Source organism: Leptonotus elevatus, chromosome 15 (assembly GCF_054856555.1).
Source record: "Leptonotus elevatus isolate MCC_2025b chromosome 15, RoL_Lele_1.0, whole genome shotgun sequence".
NCBI lineage: Eukaryota > Metazoa > Chordata > Actinopteri > Syngnathiformes > Syngnathidae > Leptonotus > Leptonotus elevatus.
Window position 1 is genome coordinate 5741768 of NC_141253.1, and position 17183 is coordinate 5758950.

At 37.9% G+C, this 17183-nt stretch overlaps 2 protein-coding genes across 5 annotated transcripts in view; one reads left to right on the top strand and one right to left on the bottom strand.

Moving 5' to 3' along the window:
* Window positions 1–2185: 2185 nt before the first annotated feature.
* LOC147161738 (BCL2/adenovirus E1B 19 kDa protein-interacting protein 3) overlaps window positions 2186–17183 on the bottom strand; it is a 43299-nt gene continuing 28301 nt past the window's right edge. The window contains exons 1-8 of one of the 3 annotated variants that reach the window (XM_086095932.1): window positions 12882–12900; window positions 10546–10645; window positions 8624–8764; window positions 5125–5275; window positions 4689–4770; window positions 4482–4555; window positions 3383–3532; window positions 2186–2794 (exon numbers count right to left, since the gene is read on the bottom strand). In XM_086095932.1, coding sequence (XP_085952058.1) covers window positions 2746–2794; window positions 3383–3532; window positions 4482–4555; window positions 4689–4770; window positions 5125–5275; window positions 8624–8660 — 543 coding nt within the window. In that variant the 5' untranslated portion in view covers window positions 8661–8764; window positions 10546–10645; window positions 12882–12900 and the 3' untranslated portion in view covers window positions 2186–2745. Of the gene's footprint in view, window positions 2795–3382; window positions 3533–4481; window positions 4556–4688; window positions 4771–5124; window positions 5276–8623; window positions 8836–10545; window positions 10646–12881; window positions 12901–17183 lie in introns of those variants that run through there. The other 2 variants (XM_086095930.1, XM_086095931.1) reach the window with 2 other exon arrangements.
* LOC147161739 (uncharacterized) overlaps window positions 12851–17183 on the top strand; it is a 36753-nt gene continuing 32420 nt past the window's right edge. For both annotated transcript variants that reach the window (XM_086095924.1, XM_086095925.1), the window contains exon 1: window positions 12851–13135. The gene's annotated coding sequence lies outside the window, so the exon portion shown is untranslated. The remainder of the gene's footprint in view (window positions 13136–17183) is intronic.

Here is a 17183-nt window from a genome sequence, read left to right on the forward strand (position 1 = left end):
TTTTGCACATGTGGCTTGCTTCATAGAAGGACGCACTCCTCCATACTAGAATACGATAGCTATTACCAAACGTTAGCCCACTCATGGAGCCCGACCAAACTCTTTGAAGGGCTCATATCCTAGCGCAGAGTACATGCAATAGTTCCGCCATGTTCTCGAAATGTGACATATCTCAGATACAGCAATTTAATTTGCTGTCTGTGATTGTTTGAATGCAAAACAGCTGCCTCATCCCGCCACTTCAGCTCACAGATCCCTCTGGTGTATTGCAACAACATAACGAGGCTCAATAGTGGAATTCACACTTGAGTAACAGCTTGGAGTGAGAAAGACAGACATCAACTTTATTCTGGTAACAACGTTCCCATCCAGAAATTGCGGAACATAATCTCTGCGGTCCGTTTCATTGCAAACCCGTAAAATGTTTCGACGTGTACTTGCGAAGCATGCACGTGTGATTGCTTAAACCTCCCGACGAAAGGGCGGCGGCGAAACACGCCAGCGTGAGAATGTAAGGCAACGTGTGGAGAATGAAAAACAGGCGCCTGCTCGCTCACCTTGTTGTTGTTGATGTTGAGGCCGAGACGCCGTACATCAAATGTCGCTAATGGCCGACACGCATTCGGGCTTGGACCACAAAAGGTTCACACCAAAACCTTCACGGGCCTTGATTTTGACATGTTCACGAGGGAAAGGCTTTTCGGGGAAGTAGTAAAAAGGCCCATCTTTGGCTGTTAAGAGAAACAATCTGGTGACCTTTTAGCATTGCGAAAGTTGGGCGTGAATTATTACAATTGATCTTGTCTATTGTAATAATGCAACTTTATTCCTGTAATAATATATTTTTTTCTTTTAATATAGTGGCGTTATGCCTATGATGATAAGTTTTTTTCCTCGTGATACTATGGACTATTTTGTGTAATTTTTTAAAAATTATAAATAATACAGATTCATACCAAAAATGACTTCTTTTTTTTTGCCATGATATTAAAACATAATTTCCTCAATATGTTTTCTGGTTATAACACAACATTAAAAATATGATTCTCATCTCTCAATATTACGGCATGATTCCAGTAATATTACAACTTTTTTCCACACAATATTATGGCATGATTACTGTAATAATAAGCTTTTTTTTCTTGTAATATTACTGGATTATTTTTCATTATTCCTGCCAAAACACCTTTTTTTCTTTTAGTGTTTATGTAATAACATTTCAGAATTCTTCTTCTTCTACTGCATTATACCTGTAAATGTAAATTTACATCAATTTTCTTGTTACAAAACAACTTTCACTATTTCTGCATTCTTCCTGCAACAATTTTGAGTAATATTACATTATTGTTCCTTAATTAATACAAAATTTTCCTCATAATTTTACAGTATTATTCTTGTCAACAAACTTTTTGTCATAATATTACAGCAATATTCCCATAATAATATGACTTTTTTAAAATTGGGAGTCTTATAGCATCACTCCTGGAATAATATACTATGACGCGATTGCCGCAATAATCCAAACTTTTCTCGTAATATTCCAACTTTATTGCTGTTATCGCAACTTCACATATTATTTCTCGTAGTCTTACCCGAAGTAAATCATTTTAATCTCTACAAGAAATGTGACTTCATTCTCCCCAGGAAAGACATCTTGGGGTTTACAGGGAAGCAATAAAAGGTCCGAGCCTTGTCTGGTCTGAGAAAGAAGAAGCTTGTTAAAAAAAAGAGGAGGGGGACTGAAGTGAGGGAAGGAATGATGAAGGCAGATGGCATTCACAACACTGGAGACGGTTGAAAAAATGCAAAGAAAACTCGTAAACCACTGCTTCAGGATTATGCGTGCCTTGAGATACGAGCCGTCAATTGGTCAATTTTTTTGCTTTGGCATGCAAGGAAAAAAAAAGGTACGAGCAATGTATGGTGCCAATGAACTCAACTCAACTCACTTCAACAATTCTTCAAAAAAAAAAAAAAAGCCTTCACGCTGTTTAACGCCACTCCCGTTGAAGTTTACTGTCAAGCTAAACAAACCAAAGTGAATCTTACGTTTTGTACTGTACCATAACACAGTCAATTTAGCTTAATGCTAACAACTAATGCAAAAACGTCAAATTCCTCCAAAATTGTTCAACCCCAACCCCAAATAGCAACGAGGCCTGGATAAAAGGGCCGACACACACTCTGAGGGTTTGTAGGAGTGATGTTTAATGGGATCATGATTGTCTTTGGGGGAGGTTAAACATTTAATTGGATTAAGGGACAAAAAAAAGTACAAGAACTCCTACATTACATTGACTCCCGAAAACTACACGTCTGCTTTAAATACATGACAGGGGGAGGAAAACTTTTATTTGAGCTGTATAGAGGGTCATTACTTGTGACAAATGACAGATTTTTTTTCTCCACCCCCAAGGTTGTCCGAAGGGCTGGCATATATAATACAGACATGGTGTCCTCTTTTTTTATTTATTTGTGTGTTCTTTTTTTCTCCCCCCCTTGTATCATCTGGTCTTCTCTCTGATTAGTCTTTAGAGGCTAAAGTGACCTCAGCATGACTCATTTGCCAGCCTCCCCTCCACCCCCACCCCCCTCCCAACACCAATCCCCCTTAAGGGCCCTAACGACATGGCTACACACACACACAACCGCACGCACACACGGTGATAAACACAACAGCAAACAGGCGAGGTACTATGGTTGCGACCTTACTGGGGAAGGGGCTAGGTTAGCCTGGAGCTAATGTCACAGCGTGCTAGTCGTGGAAGCGGCCAAACGTTTTCCGATGTAGATTCTAAAAAAAAAAAGAAAGAGAGACAGAGAGGAAAAGACAAAATTATTGTTAATATTATTTACATATTAGCTTTAAGTTATGTATAGTTCAAAATGTCACTTATCCGAGGCAGACCCCCCCCGTAAAACACCATTTAAAAAAAGAAAATACATATATTAATATATTAAAAATACAGTAATAAAATAATTAAATAGAATGTCAAAAATTTAATAAATAGTTTGTGCATCATGATTTCATGTTTCATTGTCCATTGACATTGCACTGCTCCTTCTGGTGTGCACTCCTTGGCCACCAGGGGGCAGTATAATACGTTCATATGTACTGTACTGTATATACAGTGGACTTGCAGCTATTCGCAGTGGATAGAAACTGAGTATGACTCAGAATCGGGAAATCAGCGAATAATTGACACTCCACTTAAAGTTAAAGAATGCATATGTTAAAATAAATGCACTTTTTAACATTTCATTTTTATTCATGGTATTAATTGAAATCCACAAATTAAATTGAAAGCATTAAGTAAGAATTTCAAGTATGAAGACACCTGGTCACGTCTACAAGAAGCGAAACAGTCACATAGCATCGTACCCGATGCCCAGCGTGAGGAGATGCGAGGCCAGCAGCGAGGGTACGAGGACGAGGAGCACGTCGGACGAAAAGATCCCTCTCTTCTTCATCACCTCTGTCTTGCGAACGCTGAACGAGCTCGACTGCTTCGGGTGCTGAAACACGAACTCTCTGTGTGACACCGACAAAATATCATGTCAATGGCAACAGTGAGAAGAGATGTCCATGGCGTCGGTGTCTAATGAAAAGAATGGATCGCTAATTGGGATTTTTGCCATTTAGTCCACAAATAATAATGAATAAATATAGGGAAATATTATTTTCAGATATTGCGGTATTGCCGTAGCCATTCAAACGGCAGGACTGGCTTTGACAATAACACAATATTTACAATACCGTTACATCCCCAAAAATATCTCTGAATTGAGACTGTTATTTTTTATATCCAAATATACTATTTATTTATTTGGACATAGTTTTGCCTCAATGTGACAGCTTGATATTGTATAATGCATCCCAAATATTTTTTATTGCAGTGACAATAAGTATCACATTTCTGTGTTGCATTGTAATGCATTACAGAATGTCACTGATAGCTTAAAAAAATAAAATAATGTTGCAACATTATTATTATTATTTTTTTAAATGTGTTTGTTGCAACATATTATTTGGATTGTAAACATTTATTTATGAGGCATAGTGAAATAATAAAACATTGTTTAAAATACCCCAAATAAAGTAACGAGCCAACTAACAAAAATCTAACAAAAACCAAAAATGCAAAAACAAATAATAATTGTACAATTTAAATCAAATACTGTATGTTTAAAAATGACCACAAAATGAACAGCTTTGAACACAATTAAAAGGAAACATTATTTAATGATAATAATAATAATAATAATACAAATTCACTAAATTAAATATTTAATTAAAAATTGGTAAAATACATGTGAAAGGATACAAAAAAAACACACACACACGCTTGCTTTAAATTTTTTTCTAATATTTTGGCAGCGTGTTCCCTTAACAAAATAAAAATCCAAGGGAATAAAATAAAACAAACACAAATAAAGCTCATAAATATTATATATATATATTTTTAAGTGCTTGTACTTACTTGGGCGGCATGTTTTCAGGCCTGCTGGACCAGTCCCACACCCAATCAGTGTCAACTTTCCTGTCATTCTCCTCCTGTTCACATCACCACGGAGGGATCATATGATCAGTATAACACAAATCAATAAATCAATCAATCTATCTATCTATCTATCTAGCTTGATATACCTACAATAGCTAACTACAGTATCTAAAAGATGATTTGCACCTGTATGGTGATACAGTCACTGTCAGGATCACTAGGGGGTCTGGGGGAGCCAGTTGACTGTGGGGTCCCAACCTGCGGGGGGCTGCAGACAGTGAGACGACATTATTGTTCAGAACGTACACCACATACTGTATACTAATAAAAATCATCCATGCATCCGTTTTCTGTTACGCGTGCCCTTATAAGATTCGTGGGTAAGCTTGAGCCGATACCTGACTTTAACTGTCTTGCACTCACCTGCGCGTCGTTACCCCGCGATTGCCTCATGTATACCTACTAGTTGGTCGTACCTTTTTGGGTGCCGTTGCCTATGCTAATGGGCCGTGATACGTTACTTTAACTTTAAGTGCACGCGCTCTTGAATATTTCTGCTGACACGATCAAGAGCGGCGTGGATGTTAACGACGTGTTTTGTGACGTGGTGTCGGATCGCTACCTGTCTCGGTTCCTCTCGCACTCCAGCTGCGCCTCCAGCAGGATCCTCTCTAGCTCCCCCTGCAGGGCAGACGAGATGCTGTCCTCCGGCCCCGTTAGACTCTCCCTGCGGCTCACGGTGGCAATCAACTCCTCAAGTTCCACCCAGGAGCCTGCACGGGGGAAATACACACAACTTACAAAATATAAATACTTCATGAATGTACTGTAGATATTTTGTACAGTACAAAATGCCAAGATTTTCCATATTATTCATTAACAATTGTGTTCTTGGAATGTTTCAATCTGAAAATCGATGATCTTAAAAATTGTGTGGAAAAAAAATAACAGTAAAACTCCAACATTGCTCTTGTAACATTCAAATTTGTTCACATAGTATTAGAAGCTTTTTCTCAATAAATTATGAGTTTTATATTCCTAATATTTAATTTATGCTCTTTTCAAATTACATTTTAAAAACTACTTGCTTTTCTCTCTAGTCAGCAGTATTTCAACTTAAGTCTTGCAAAATTAATAAAAAATATAATCACAACTTTTATTCTCATATTTTATTTTACTTGATTTTATTCTCTTTGCAGAAAATTCCTACTATATTTGTGAAAAAAATATACGATTAGAATCTGTTTTTGATAATACTATAAATTGTATTTTCAAAATATTGTATTTTTATTATATTCCCAGAAAATTCTAATTGTAAAATTATTTCTCTCCACATATTTGACAACATTTTGTCCCAAAAATGTATGTATTTCAATCTCATAATATTTAAATTTTATTCTCCTAAGGTTGCATATAAAAATTACAGTACAATTCTGTCTTTATTCTTGCAAAATTCTCTTCCCCAACCCATATTTTATTAGAGCCGTTTTATCATAAAGTGACAAATGTCATTTTCGTAATATTCCCATTTCATGCGCTTAAAATTCCAATTAAAAAATTCTTGCAAAATTCCAATTTCATTCGTGTATTTTTGTTCTCTGCTTGTATTGTGACATTTTCTCTCTGACTTAATTCTTACACAATTCAAAATGTTTTGCAAATTATAAACTTTTTGTCATAAAAAAGTATTCATTTTGCTATCATAATACTTATTATACTCATAATACATATTTCATCCTCTTAAAAATACCTTGAAAAATTGTGACTTTATTCGTATACAATTCAAATTTCATCCTCTTTTTCTCTTCTGACTGTGGCATTGAGAGCCATCCATGAAAATCAAATGAACACACACAGCCATTAAATGACTGAATGGACAGAAAAGGTTCATGAGGTACACACACACATACGTGGTATATAGACAGACACACGACACACACATGCACGGTTGTTTTAGTGCACAGCTCAACAGTAAGCAGGCCTGACAGCATGCTCGCTTACGTAAGATCTTATTTCTGTTGGAGATTAGCCATTCACCCTCTTACGTCCGCCCTCTTGTTGTTTGTGCACAACATTCACAGCCAATCGTAGCTAACCTCCACTTACGTGATGTCGTGTGTTTGCTGTGTGTGCATGTGTGTTTGTGTGTGTCATGACTGAGCACAGTAGAGCATCGAGGGGAGGGATGAGGAATCTGTGCCATTGCCCTAGTTTGGCTTTTTTTTTTTTGTTGGTCCCTACAGAAGAGATTTATGACATAACCGCTTTGCTGATCTATCTGCAGTAATTCTTGTGCTGCATTGCCGAGTTGTTGTGTGGCATCTAAGACCTCATGCAACTCAATGAACGATTCAATCTTTTTTTTTTTATGTATTTTTCTTTCAGCAACAATAGCAATTAACGGTGGTAGGTTTGATAAAAAAAAAAAAATGTTTTTTAAAATAATTTTTTAACTTTTTAATGAAATTAAATTTGGAACTTTACTGGATTTTTTTTTGGGTGGGAGTCAAAATTAAATTGATTAGGTTTGTATTTATATTGAAAGTAACTTCAAGCTCTTTTACTTTTACACATTTGGAGAAAAACATTTTAGGTTGATAAATTTTTCTAAAATAAAGTCCCAATTTTTATGTATTTTTAAGAAAATTAAGTTTATACTATAATGGGAATAAAGTTGGAAGAGTGCAAAATTCAAAAAATGTTTGTATTCAAATTGGATTTTTATTCATTAGTTGTAATCTATTTTATTTTTATTAAAATTCACTTCCTAACCAGTTGTTCTAATAATACAAATAATTGAGGTAGTGTTGGTTCATAATAATCATATAATTCATTTTTTAAATTTAAACAAAATATATATTTTTTACATTTTTAAAATCAAATTGCCTGATTTTATAAATGGAATTGTCATGGAATAAATAGACTTCTCAGCTATATTACCACATCTAATGCGAAGCATTTTTTACGGGCATTATCAAGCGGAATGCGTTAGCATTTACAGCGATCAACCTTTTTTTTTTTTAAAGGTAAAATTCCAGAATACTTGCAAAACTGTGAAAAATTGATGCCCCTCCAAAATGGGTTATGTACAGATGCCATAAGATGGCAGCAAAACATTTAAAAAAGAGAGGCTTCGAAAGAATCAACACCATGCTTCAAGCATGTACACGGTCACAAACCCATGTTACATATTTGTATGCAGTATGCAGTCGTTCAATTAATCAACACAAACAACCCACTTTCACATGAGACTCATCAATAGCATTAGCTAGCATACTCGTTTAAAGAACACGCTAGGACATGGACGTCACACAAGGACATGTTTGGCAATGTGGGCCAATTGTAATGGCAAAGTGCTGCAGTTACTATTACTACTTTCTAGTAGCCAAATTACTTTGAACTGAAATACACATTTCAACACGATTTTATGAGTAAAATAAATCGATTTAACCGGGCGTCAATTATTGCTCGATTTCAATTAAACGACTGTGATTGGTGGTGGCGCAGAAGTTGGGCTGCTTGCCTGCAAGCGGGCTATAAGCGTCGAGAAATCTGTGCATCTTAATTGGCTTACTGAGATACACGCAGGTGAGTCAGCAAATCCCGTTACACAGAAACGGTGTCAGTGGTGGCAACAATAACAGATACAGTTGTGACATTATCTTTATGTCAATGTTAAAACTAAATAAATAAATAGTAATTAAAAAAAAGTATTAAAATACATACAAGAAATTATTATGAAGTGATTTGAATTCAAACTAATTGTTTAGGGTAAATAAAAAAAATAAATAGCGCTGACGGTGTCAGTGGTGTCAGTGGTAAACAATAACAAGTGGAAGTAACCAAGTACAAATACTTTGTTACTATACGTAAGTATACCTTTCAGCTATTTGAAATGCACTAGACTTTTTTAAAAATGTATTATTCTTATACAATGACACAAATTCTCTTATATAGTTACACATTTTTAATTTTGTTAAAAAAAAAAATCTCATATTGTTACAACCAAAATATTTTTCCACAAGTGTTATAAAAACACATCTTTAGTTTATTAAGTTTGTGTTATTTTGGTGGTATGACAAGAATGAAGTTGCATTTTTGAGAGGGAGAGCATCACTCACCGTAGAGGCCGTCCTCTGGTGTCTGCTGGCCGGACATGCTCGGGTCTTGGTGGGACGCTGAGGGGGATTCCTGCAGGAGGGCTACTAGAGATGCCGAGGAACGACTGATTCCCCCGGGGCAGCTTTACGCCTGGTGGAAGCCTAAAAATACCAAAATAAAAAAAGGTCCCTGTGGCTGGACTAATCCACGCTGGCGCTCGCTGCACCCGCCTCCCTTCCCTCTGGCCACGTGTCAGCCAGGACGGATGTAAACAAAAACAAGCTAACAGACCAGCTAACCCCCCCCCCACCCCAAATATTTTAAAGTTAAATGAATCATCCAATTAAAACATCTTTTAAATCTATGAATGAGCACAAGTTGTACAACAGCGGATTCACCGCTGATGAGTTATATAATTTATTTGGAGACGGATCAACATTAGAAAGTTAGATAAGCCTCATGTTTTATTTACATGTAAAAGCCAAACAGGGAAAGGGGCTTCTAGATTATTTTTGCACAGGGTTCTATAACTACATGATAGCAGTTTATCATTCGAGCACCTGCACTTAGGAACTTTTCAACCTTGCTAAAATATTTTCATTTGAATGTCAACTCACGATTAGGCCTACTGCTTTCCTGGCAGAAGCTGCAAAACAACTGAAAGGTTTTGTCTGAGGAGACAAAAAAGAAAAAGGAAAGCTACCCAGAGGATCAACATTGGACAGGTTTTCACTTGCTGGCATGAGCTCAAAAACGACTAATGCGCTTGTCCTCATGGGAAATGAGGTCTTCCTTCAGGCATAACATTACCGCTTTTGTTCATATGGTGCCGCCATAATCAATGTTCACTGAAAGTTCCTCAGTGTTGCTTTAAAGGGTTATATGTATTTCCCATTAAGTGTTGGCATTAGCGTTTAAGCTAGCAGGATCATGTATATCCTCCACAGAGAAACAAGCAAAACTCTCTTTTCCCAGCAATGCCGACTTTTCCATTAGCCTGTTAGCGTTTTGGCGCCATTTTGTGGCATCTTAGGGTACAAAAATAGCTAAATCAGGCAGTTTTTCTGAAAAAAAGCTGGAGATATGTTCCACAGAAAAACAAATGCCAGTAGCCTGTTCTTCAGACTTTGTTTTCCTGCTGAATTTTCTGATTCTAACTTTTCATTATTTTTATTTTCGTTTTTTTGCCAGACTGCTGACTAGTTGAGAGTGAATCAACAGTGCCTCTGTTGGTTGCAGCCAAGTAGCACACGCCATTTTGCACCCATTGTTAAGTTCAAACACAATTAATATAATTTTTACCGTTCCATATTTTCAAAACCCCGCACATCAATTTATGCCTCCATAATTTTCTTCCCAACAAAATCCATTCAAAGAGCCCCGTTTAAAGGCTTTTTACTCAGGTGATTGCCATCAGATGTTTTGTTTGCCAGGGTGACATCACCAGGGAACAGTTTCTGCCTGCGATCCATGAATTGCTGCTTCACATTAGTATCTGATTGCATTTTATTATTTGGGGATTTGAGTTCTATTTTCTTTCATTATCACACTTTTACTCTCTCTAGTCACTGTCATATTGAATGAAATTACTTGTTTGTATCCGCGCACTTTTCCCAGCAATAAAGGCCATTCTGATGATTGTGAGTCTTTGTAATGATACGCATTATATTCCTAATGGATTGCCATTTAGGCACGGAGCACTTCTGCCCCCCTTATTTCTTCGCATCTCAAATTCCCTTAATTGATTATTACCAAAAACGAGGCGTGTGTGAAGTGTAAATGCGGAACGCCCAAGAGATATGAAAACACAATCTACACAGGAATGTTAATGTGATTCCGGTGGTGGAGGAGGAAACAAGGAGAAGGTAGCGGCAGTGGGGAGGGGGGCGGTGGGGGGGGGATAAGTGATCACAGCTGATAAAAATGGAATAGGATGTCTCACTTCTGGAGGCGTTTAGGAGAAGATGTTATCCGTCTATGTGAGCGTTGTCGTCGCACTCCTCGGGTGACGCCGTGATGATGAAGAGGTCGACTGAATGTAACTAGGAAACAAACGAGGAAATCAGTTTGTTCTCATTACTTTAGAAAACAAAACCCAAACTGATCCAGAAATGGGATTTCAATCATTTTTGGTGATGCCATCAAAACGGCAACATTTGGGCGTGCATTTGGATTAAATTTGTAAATTCTGCACAACCAATAGATTGTGATGAATAACAACATTTTTAGCTAAGTCCAGATCCACATCTGGAATTTGAATTGTGATCATTTATGTAAAAGAACAGATAACAGCTGACCTGAACAGATTTCAATCCAAATTTTTGTGTCGTTTAAGTAAAATCTACTTTTCGTCAGCCTGACTTAGGAGTTTCCTGTTGCCTGTTAGCATTAGGCTAGCAGCAGACTTATGTTAGGCCAATGATAATGGCAGAGATGCTCTGTTGGAACGAAGTACTTTGAATGAATATTTATGACAAATAAACAGCTTGAAGCAAGAACACTTTGCTTCTCATTTGGAGAACTGTTAGCTATTTGCCAAACTAAACACTCCACGTTTGGAGAAAGCAAAAATACACACAAATATCAGAGAGAACAGAAACTGCCAATCTTACTGGTGCTGAGGACTGATGTGAAAAAAATGAAGTGTAGCGTCTGCATGGTCGTAACTCAAACCGGCCGAGACACTACAGACAAGCAATTTGAGTTCATCCCCTAATCAAAACTTTGTTCACGTTGACACAGCAACTCATTCATTCCGCATCCGTAGGCGCATACATCAAAACAACTGATATGAGAGCTGAACCACTGAAGTGATGTTTCCATGCGGCTGGTTACTGAGTAGCCCCCCACCGCCCCCATCTCCCCTCCACACGTCTCTATTATCCTGCTGGTCACGCTTTCCTGGCATTGCTCCCGCTCATATGGGAGATATCTGTAAAATAATCCCACCTGTCTGTTCCCATCTGCGTCGCCCTCTATCCTCTCTACTCCTACTTTGTGCCCTGTCCAAAATTGAATTCAATTTAATGTTTATAAAATAATTTTTCATAAAAGAATGAATAACTCTAAATAAAAGTTATAACAATAAAAAAAATCTATATTAATTAATTGAAAAATATATTACATTAAAATTTAATCATTTTTAGGATATAAAATAAAAATGTATACTACATAAAAAATTTAATTCAATTAATTTTTTAATGACAAAAAATAATAAAACATTATCTAACGGCACTCATCCACTACATGAATACTTGTACAATTACAGTTGTGCTTTGAGATTGACCACTTTTATAAATCTTGAATCTCATACTTCCCCTTCAGATTAAATGGAAATGCCCTTAATCTGTTCCAGCCTCCCTCGTAAATAAGAATTAAAAATAAATAAATAAATGTATTTGTGTTTTTAATGGGAAATAAGGACAGCACTCTATAATATTGTATTCTATAAAAACATAGAATACAGAACAATCTACAATACAGCATGTAAACAATTAAACAGTTTGTGCCTCATGAGTTCAATTGAATGTGCTGCTTCTATTACAGTTCCTGCCACTGGGATGCAGTATAATACAATCATGCAGATACAAATGACGAAGAATAGTTCTGCTTCTTCTAATATTAAGTAAGTGACTCAACAAGATGTTGTAATATTTGTCATTATTTGAGGATAAAGAATACTGTATAGCCTATACCTGTTAGCATTAGCATATTTTCTGTCTACACATGTTGCGCAGCCATTTGTGTTCAAATATCCGTTACTTACAGAGTTCTAAAATTGTGACTGATGCTAACCTGTAGCATTTCAACGATGTTGGCATTAAGCTAGCGGGGTCATTCTTAAAGCAAAGTTTTTGGTTGTTGTTTTAAATGCACAATGTGTCATTCTCTTTAATGTTTAGTTTGGCCTTTCCGCATTCCTCTCCGGTTGACCTTGGAGTCCTACCAAGCTCCCCCCCCCCCCCCCAGACACACACACACTCTAAAACCAAGTACCCTGCCCCTCATCCTCCCCCCACTTGCTTCTTCCCTCCCCGCATCTTTACATACTCTGCTTTTTAATTCGACGCCACCTCCCCCCTCTCTTTAAAAGGACACAAGGGGGAGGCTTGCATGGCGACACCCGAGAGGAGGTCACGACGGACGGAGCTACGTGAAATGGGGGTTTTGGGGATGGGGGGGGGGGGGGACCACGGCGGCGGTGATGTTGGGAGGAGGAGGGGAAGAGGAGGGAGGGGGCAGCTGAGCACATGAGAGGATAACTGCCTGTTTGCTCACTCTTGTCGTCTTGCTCCCCCTCCTGTCCGTTCACTTCCACTCGCAGCGCTCCAACCACCAGGCAGTCAGCTTCCCAGGGATGCCCACCAAGGTCCCCACGTGAAGAGGAAACCGAGGCGGGGAGGAGGAGGGGGGGCGGGGGACATCGTGCGAGAGAGAGACGAGAGACATCCGGAGAAGGACGGAAGAAGGCGGCGGCGGGAATAACGAGCAACGCCGGAGGGATGCGAGGACCGGAGGAGGAGAGAGATGTGGTACGTGTGACTCAGTTCGGCATCGGCGTGGCGATAAGCTCGGCTACACTAAGTAGCCTCTCGTTTGGGCAATTAGCATCTTTTGCTCCCCTGTTGTGCGTGTGTGCTTTTTCCATCATGTTTTCAATCAAAGGCATCATTGGCATGCGTCTGGATTTTTATTTATTTTTTGTTCCCACAAGAGGGGTCATGTGCTCATAGACTGGTTGCTTTGCTGCCTTGTGTTTGTTGGCGCGTGTGTTTGTGTGCGCGCAGAGATAACCGGGGATGGACTGACTTTATTGCAGATGTGGGTCTTATTTTCTGAGACTGTGCAGCTTTACGGGATGCTCCGACGAGCGAGACGCTTCCATTGGTGCAGATTTCTGCACTGTGCTTCCCTTGCATATATGTCACTGCGTCTGTGTGCGTGTGTGTGCACGTGTGTATGTTTAGAAAAGGGGGTAGCCACAAAGTTTCACAAGGAGGAGAAAACACTGACTGAGGGAATCCCATTAGTATAGTTATATTGTGTGGGTGTGTGTGTGCATGTGTGTGTACACGCTATGCTAGGAAGGAGGAGTGCCTTTTGAAATGTTTAATTTGCAATTGATTGTTAACGTACATTTGGCTTGTTGTAGTCGGGTCGTTTAGTATTTATTTTCTACCCTATAATATAATATAATATAATATAATATAATATAATATAATATAATATAATATAATATAATATAATATAATATAATATTTTAAACTATATAAATATATTTGTGGGTGCTTAATATGTAATTACAATCAGTTTTTGAGTTTCTGTGTCTACTTACAAACTTTTTTTTCTCAATGTCAAATAGATTCTAAGTTGGTATTTTATTATTATGATCTTAATTTTGCTTAAAAAAAAAATCTAATACATTTTGTAATTTTATTTAATGAATTTGTGGTTGCTTTATATCTAATTTTACACCAAAAATCTCACTAGTAACTCTTACTTTCTTCCTCTCTTATGTTTCTATTTTTTATTTATTTAATGTATAATTTGTCTTGCCATCTATCATTAATTTTAAATTTTATTTAATTTATAACATTTTTGGTCCCCTAGTTTTCATTTTGCACAATATTGCATCTCTGTGTGATCTTACCATCTCTCAGATGACTGCCAAGTTTGTTTTTGGCAATTTTTTTAATTAATTTGAAATGTTCATGTTCATTCATACTGTTTTTTAATTTATTTTATATAGTTATGTAATTTTTCCATCTTTCTTTTATGCAGATCGATACCGATTCCACTGCTACATTGATACATTAAAAAAAATATATAAAGAATAACTAATTTTAAAGATAGACTAATATATTCCAATATTCCATTTTCCCTTAAAATCGCATGAAATTAATGGCAATATCCTATTCTTCTTATTTGTAATTTCTCGTTCCTGGTTGTGAAGAGGGCAGCCAATACTGGTATCGGCTTCTGTCGCAAGTACCGATACCTTGAAATAAGGCCTGGTATCAGCCGAATACCAGATACTCACATCCCTAATTTTTTCATGACATTTATCGACTTTTAAAATGAAACTTCATTTTATTTTAGACATGCAGCTCGTCACCTTAACATGGAGCTTACATTACAACAATACGGTACTTAGGAAGCTGTTTCGACACGGGTCTCAAAGGTCACAAACTGCACCGTCTACTAACTAGGAGCTAAAAAACCCACAAACAGCATCTGTTTTATACTGGGGCAAACTCCTAGAAAAACAACAAAAAGAACAATTAATCTGCCGTCTAGTAAACATCAAACGATTAAGCTGACTTTGGATTTCCTTGGCACAAACATTGACTCGTGCTGTCAAAGTTTGCTCGTCACAATCCATTAGCCCACTTAGGATGGGATTTTCATATCAAACACGCCATTGTTGGTCCACGGCGGACAGATGGGACAAATCTATGCTGGCACTCACATTCCCGGAAAAGTTGGAAGCAATCTGGACTTCCTTAGGGAAAAGCAGAGTGATTAGAACTGTCGCTCAAGCAACCCTCTGTTATTTCACATCCAGAGACAAATAAACACAAATCTTAAAATGTAAAGATGTGAAGTTGTGTGCCAGCGAGGCAAGAAAAACAACCAGCATGTGTGGAAACGCTACAAAGGCGTAGGAACCTTTTCAGCCAAATTGCTGTCGTACCTTCCAGATATCCATTATTTGCAGGATTCCAAATTAAAATGCTATTTGAACTCCTTGACTGCAAAACAACGCGCGTGTGAAACATCTAATGATTTTTATCCGCCGTTATGTTCAAAGCCAAAGTTGAGCTCGCAAACATTTGCCCATGCAGACGCGCGGAAGACACGCGGCGTCATTAGCATTCACCCGGAGTGCTCCAATTATCACTCTCCTTACGCTTCTGTTTTTCTCTCCGTGAGAAGCCCGAGGGAAACATTTGGCTTTTTCAGCAGCTAAATGCTGCGCTATGTTCCCATCTAGTTTCGATAACTTTTCCTTGGCTTGCAACTGTTGAGAGAAAACAACACTCAACATGCGCCTATTGTCATAAGCCACACCTCCTTATCAATTAACCAATCAGGTGTTGAGTAGAGCGGGGTACAAGCTCTTTCTAATAGAAAAGTAGTGCTTTTGTGCCATCTTGTGGCAAACTGGTGACAAGTAACTTTGCATTGTGAACGACACAGGTCACGTTTTCTGGGATTGACCTGGTGACGTTCGCAATGTGAGCCCGAAGGAAGCGTGACGTCAATTTTAGTCAACATCAGAGGGTGGTATAAGGCCACAACGGCACCTGCTGAGATAGAGGAATAGTAATAATACTTCATTCGTCATTGTTTTAAATAGAGAGGTGTCTATGAACATATTGCAAATAAAATGTTTGCCAGCGACCAGAAAAAGGTTTAGTGGCTCTTTCGCCCAACAACTATATTTAGAAACAAATCTCTGAATTCACTTTACAAGGTATTTAAACGATTAATATATGTAGTCATACAGATTTTGAGGGAGGCATTAATTACCCAGGGTGGTCAAAGCATGAACGCCAGAGGGAGCAGCACCCTATTCAATGAATTGAAGCAAAAAATGTGGCAAAATTTTTTGAATTCTTTACGTTCTACTTAATTAATCACTCCCAGTCATTTTCATTGAAGGAATCCCCTTCGCTCCCGGCTGTTTTACTATTACTTATGACCGTTTTGACAGATTTTTCAAGATCCACAGAATATTCTGTACTATTTCTACAAAAACATGGAACCTAAAAGAAAGATTAGAGTCTCTTCTTTCATCAGGAAAAAAGTACATTTGTATCTGTTTCCGTTTGGCATCAATTAGCATTAGAATATAGCTAAGTTTCATCATTATTGACAAACCTGTCAAAAATACTGGCAAAAAGAGCTTGTTGCAACATGGCCCTGGCTGGTCTCTTATACTCTGCCGCCACCTGCTGGCCGTTTTTGTAATAACGACCATTGCTTTAAGCGACCTCTTAATGTCAGAAGCTGTATCAAAGCCTTCTGTATGCTCTAGCATTAACAAATTTTATAAATATGTTTTTGGGAGTGAAGGACAAAGTATTATTTATAAGTTTTTGGCTTTTGAATGAGCTAATTTATAATCATTACATTAGTTCTCTCTTTTTTAGGCTAAGTACCATTTCTGGAGAGAGGTTGGAAGAGATTAATGGCAATAACATTCATGTCAATGTGTAAAGATGATTTGAGATACAAGAATTTTTTGTTGCAAGCGTGAACACGTAAAAAAATAAACCCGTCTCTAACATTCGAAATGCCTACTCTTCCTCCTTGCAGTTTTTGCCTTTCAACATCCTTGCCAGTTGTAACGTGTCAAATAAAACAAGCCCACCTCCCCCGTGAGGCTTCACAATGCTGAGCTGACAAAATAACAATCTGCAAGCACATTTCGAACGACGCAAAGGCTCCGTTTGCATCGTGGTTGTAAATTCCTGCGACGGCAGCGCGTTTGCCGGACATCGCCGGTATGATCGCTGATCATATAGCTTTTCTTAGTTCCTCTCCAGTTCCTCCTTAAACGCCCTGACACGCTGA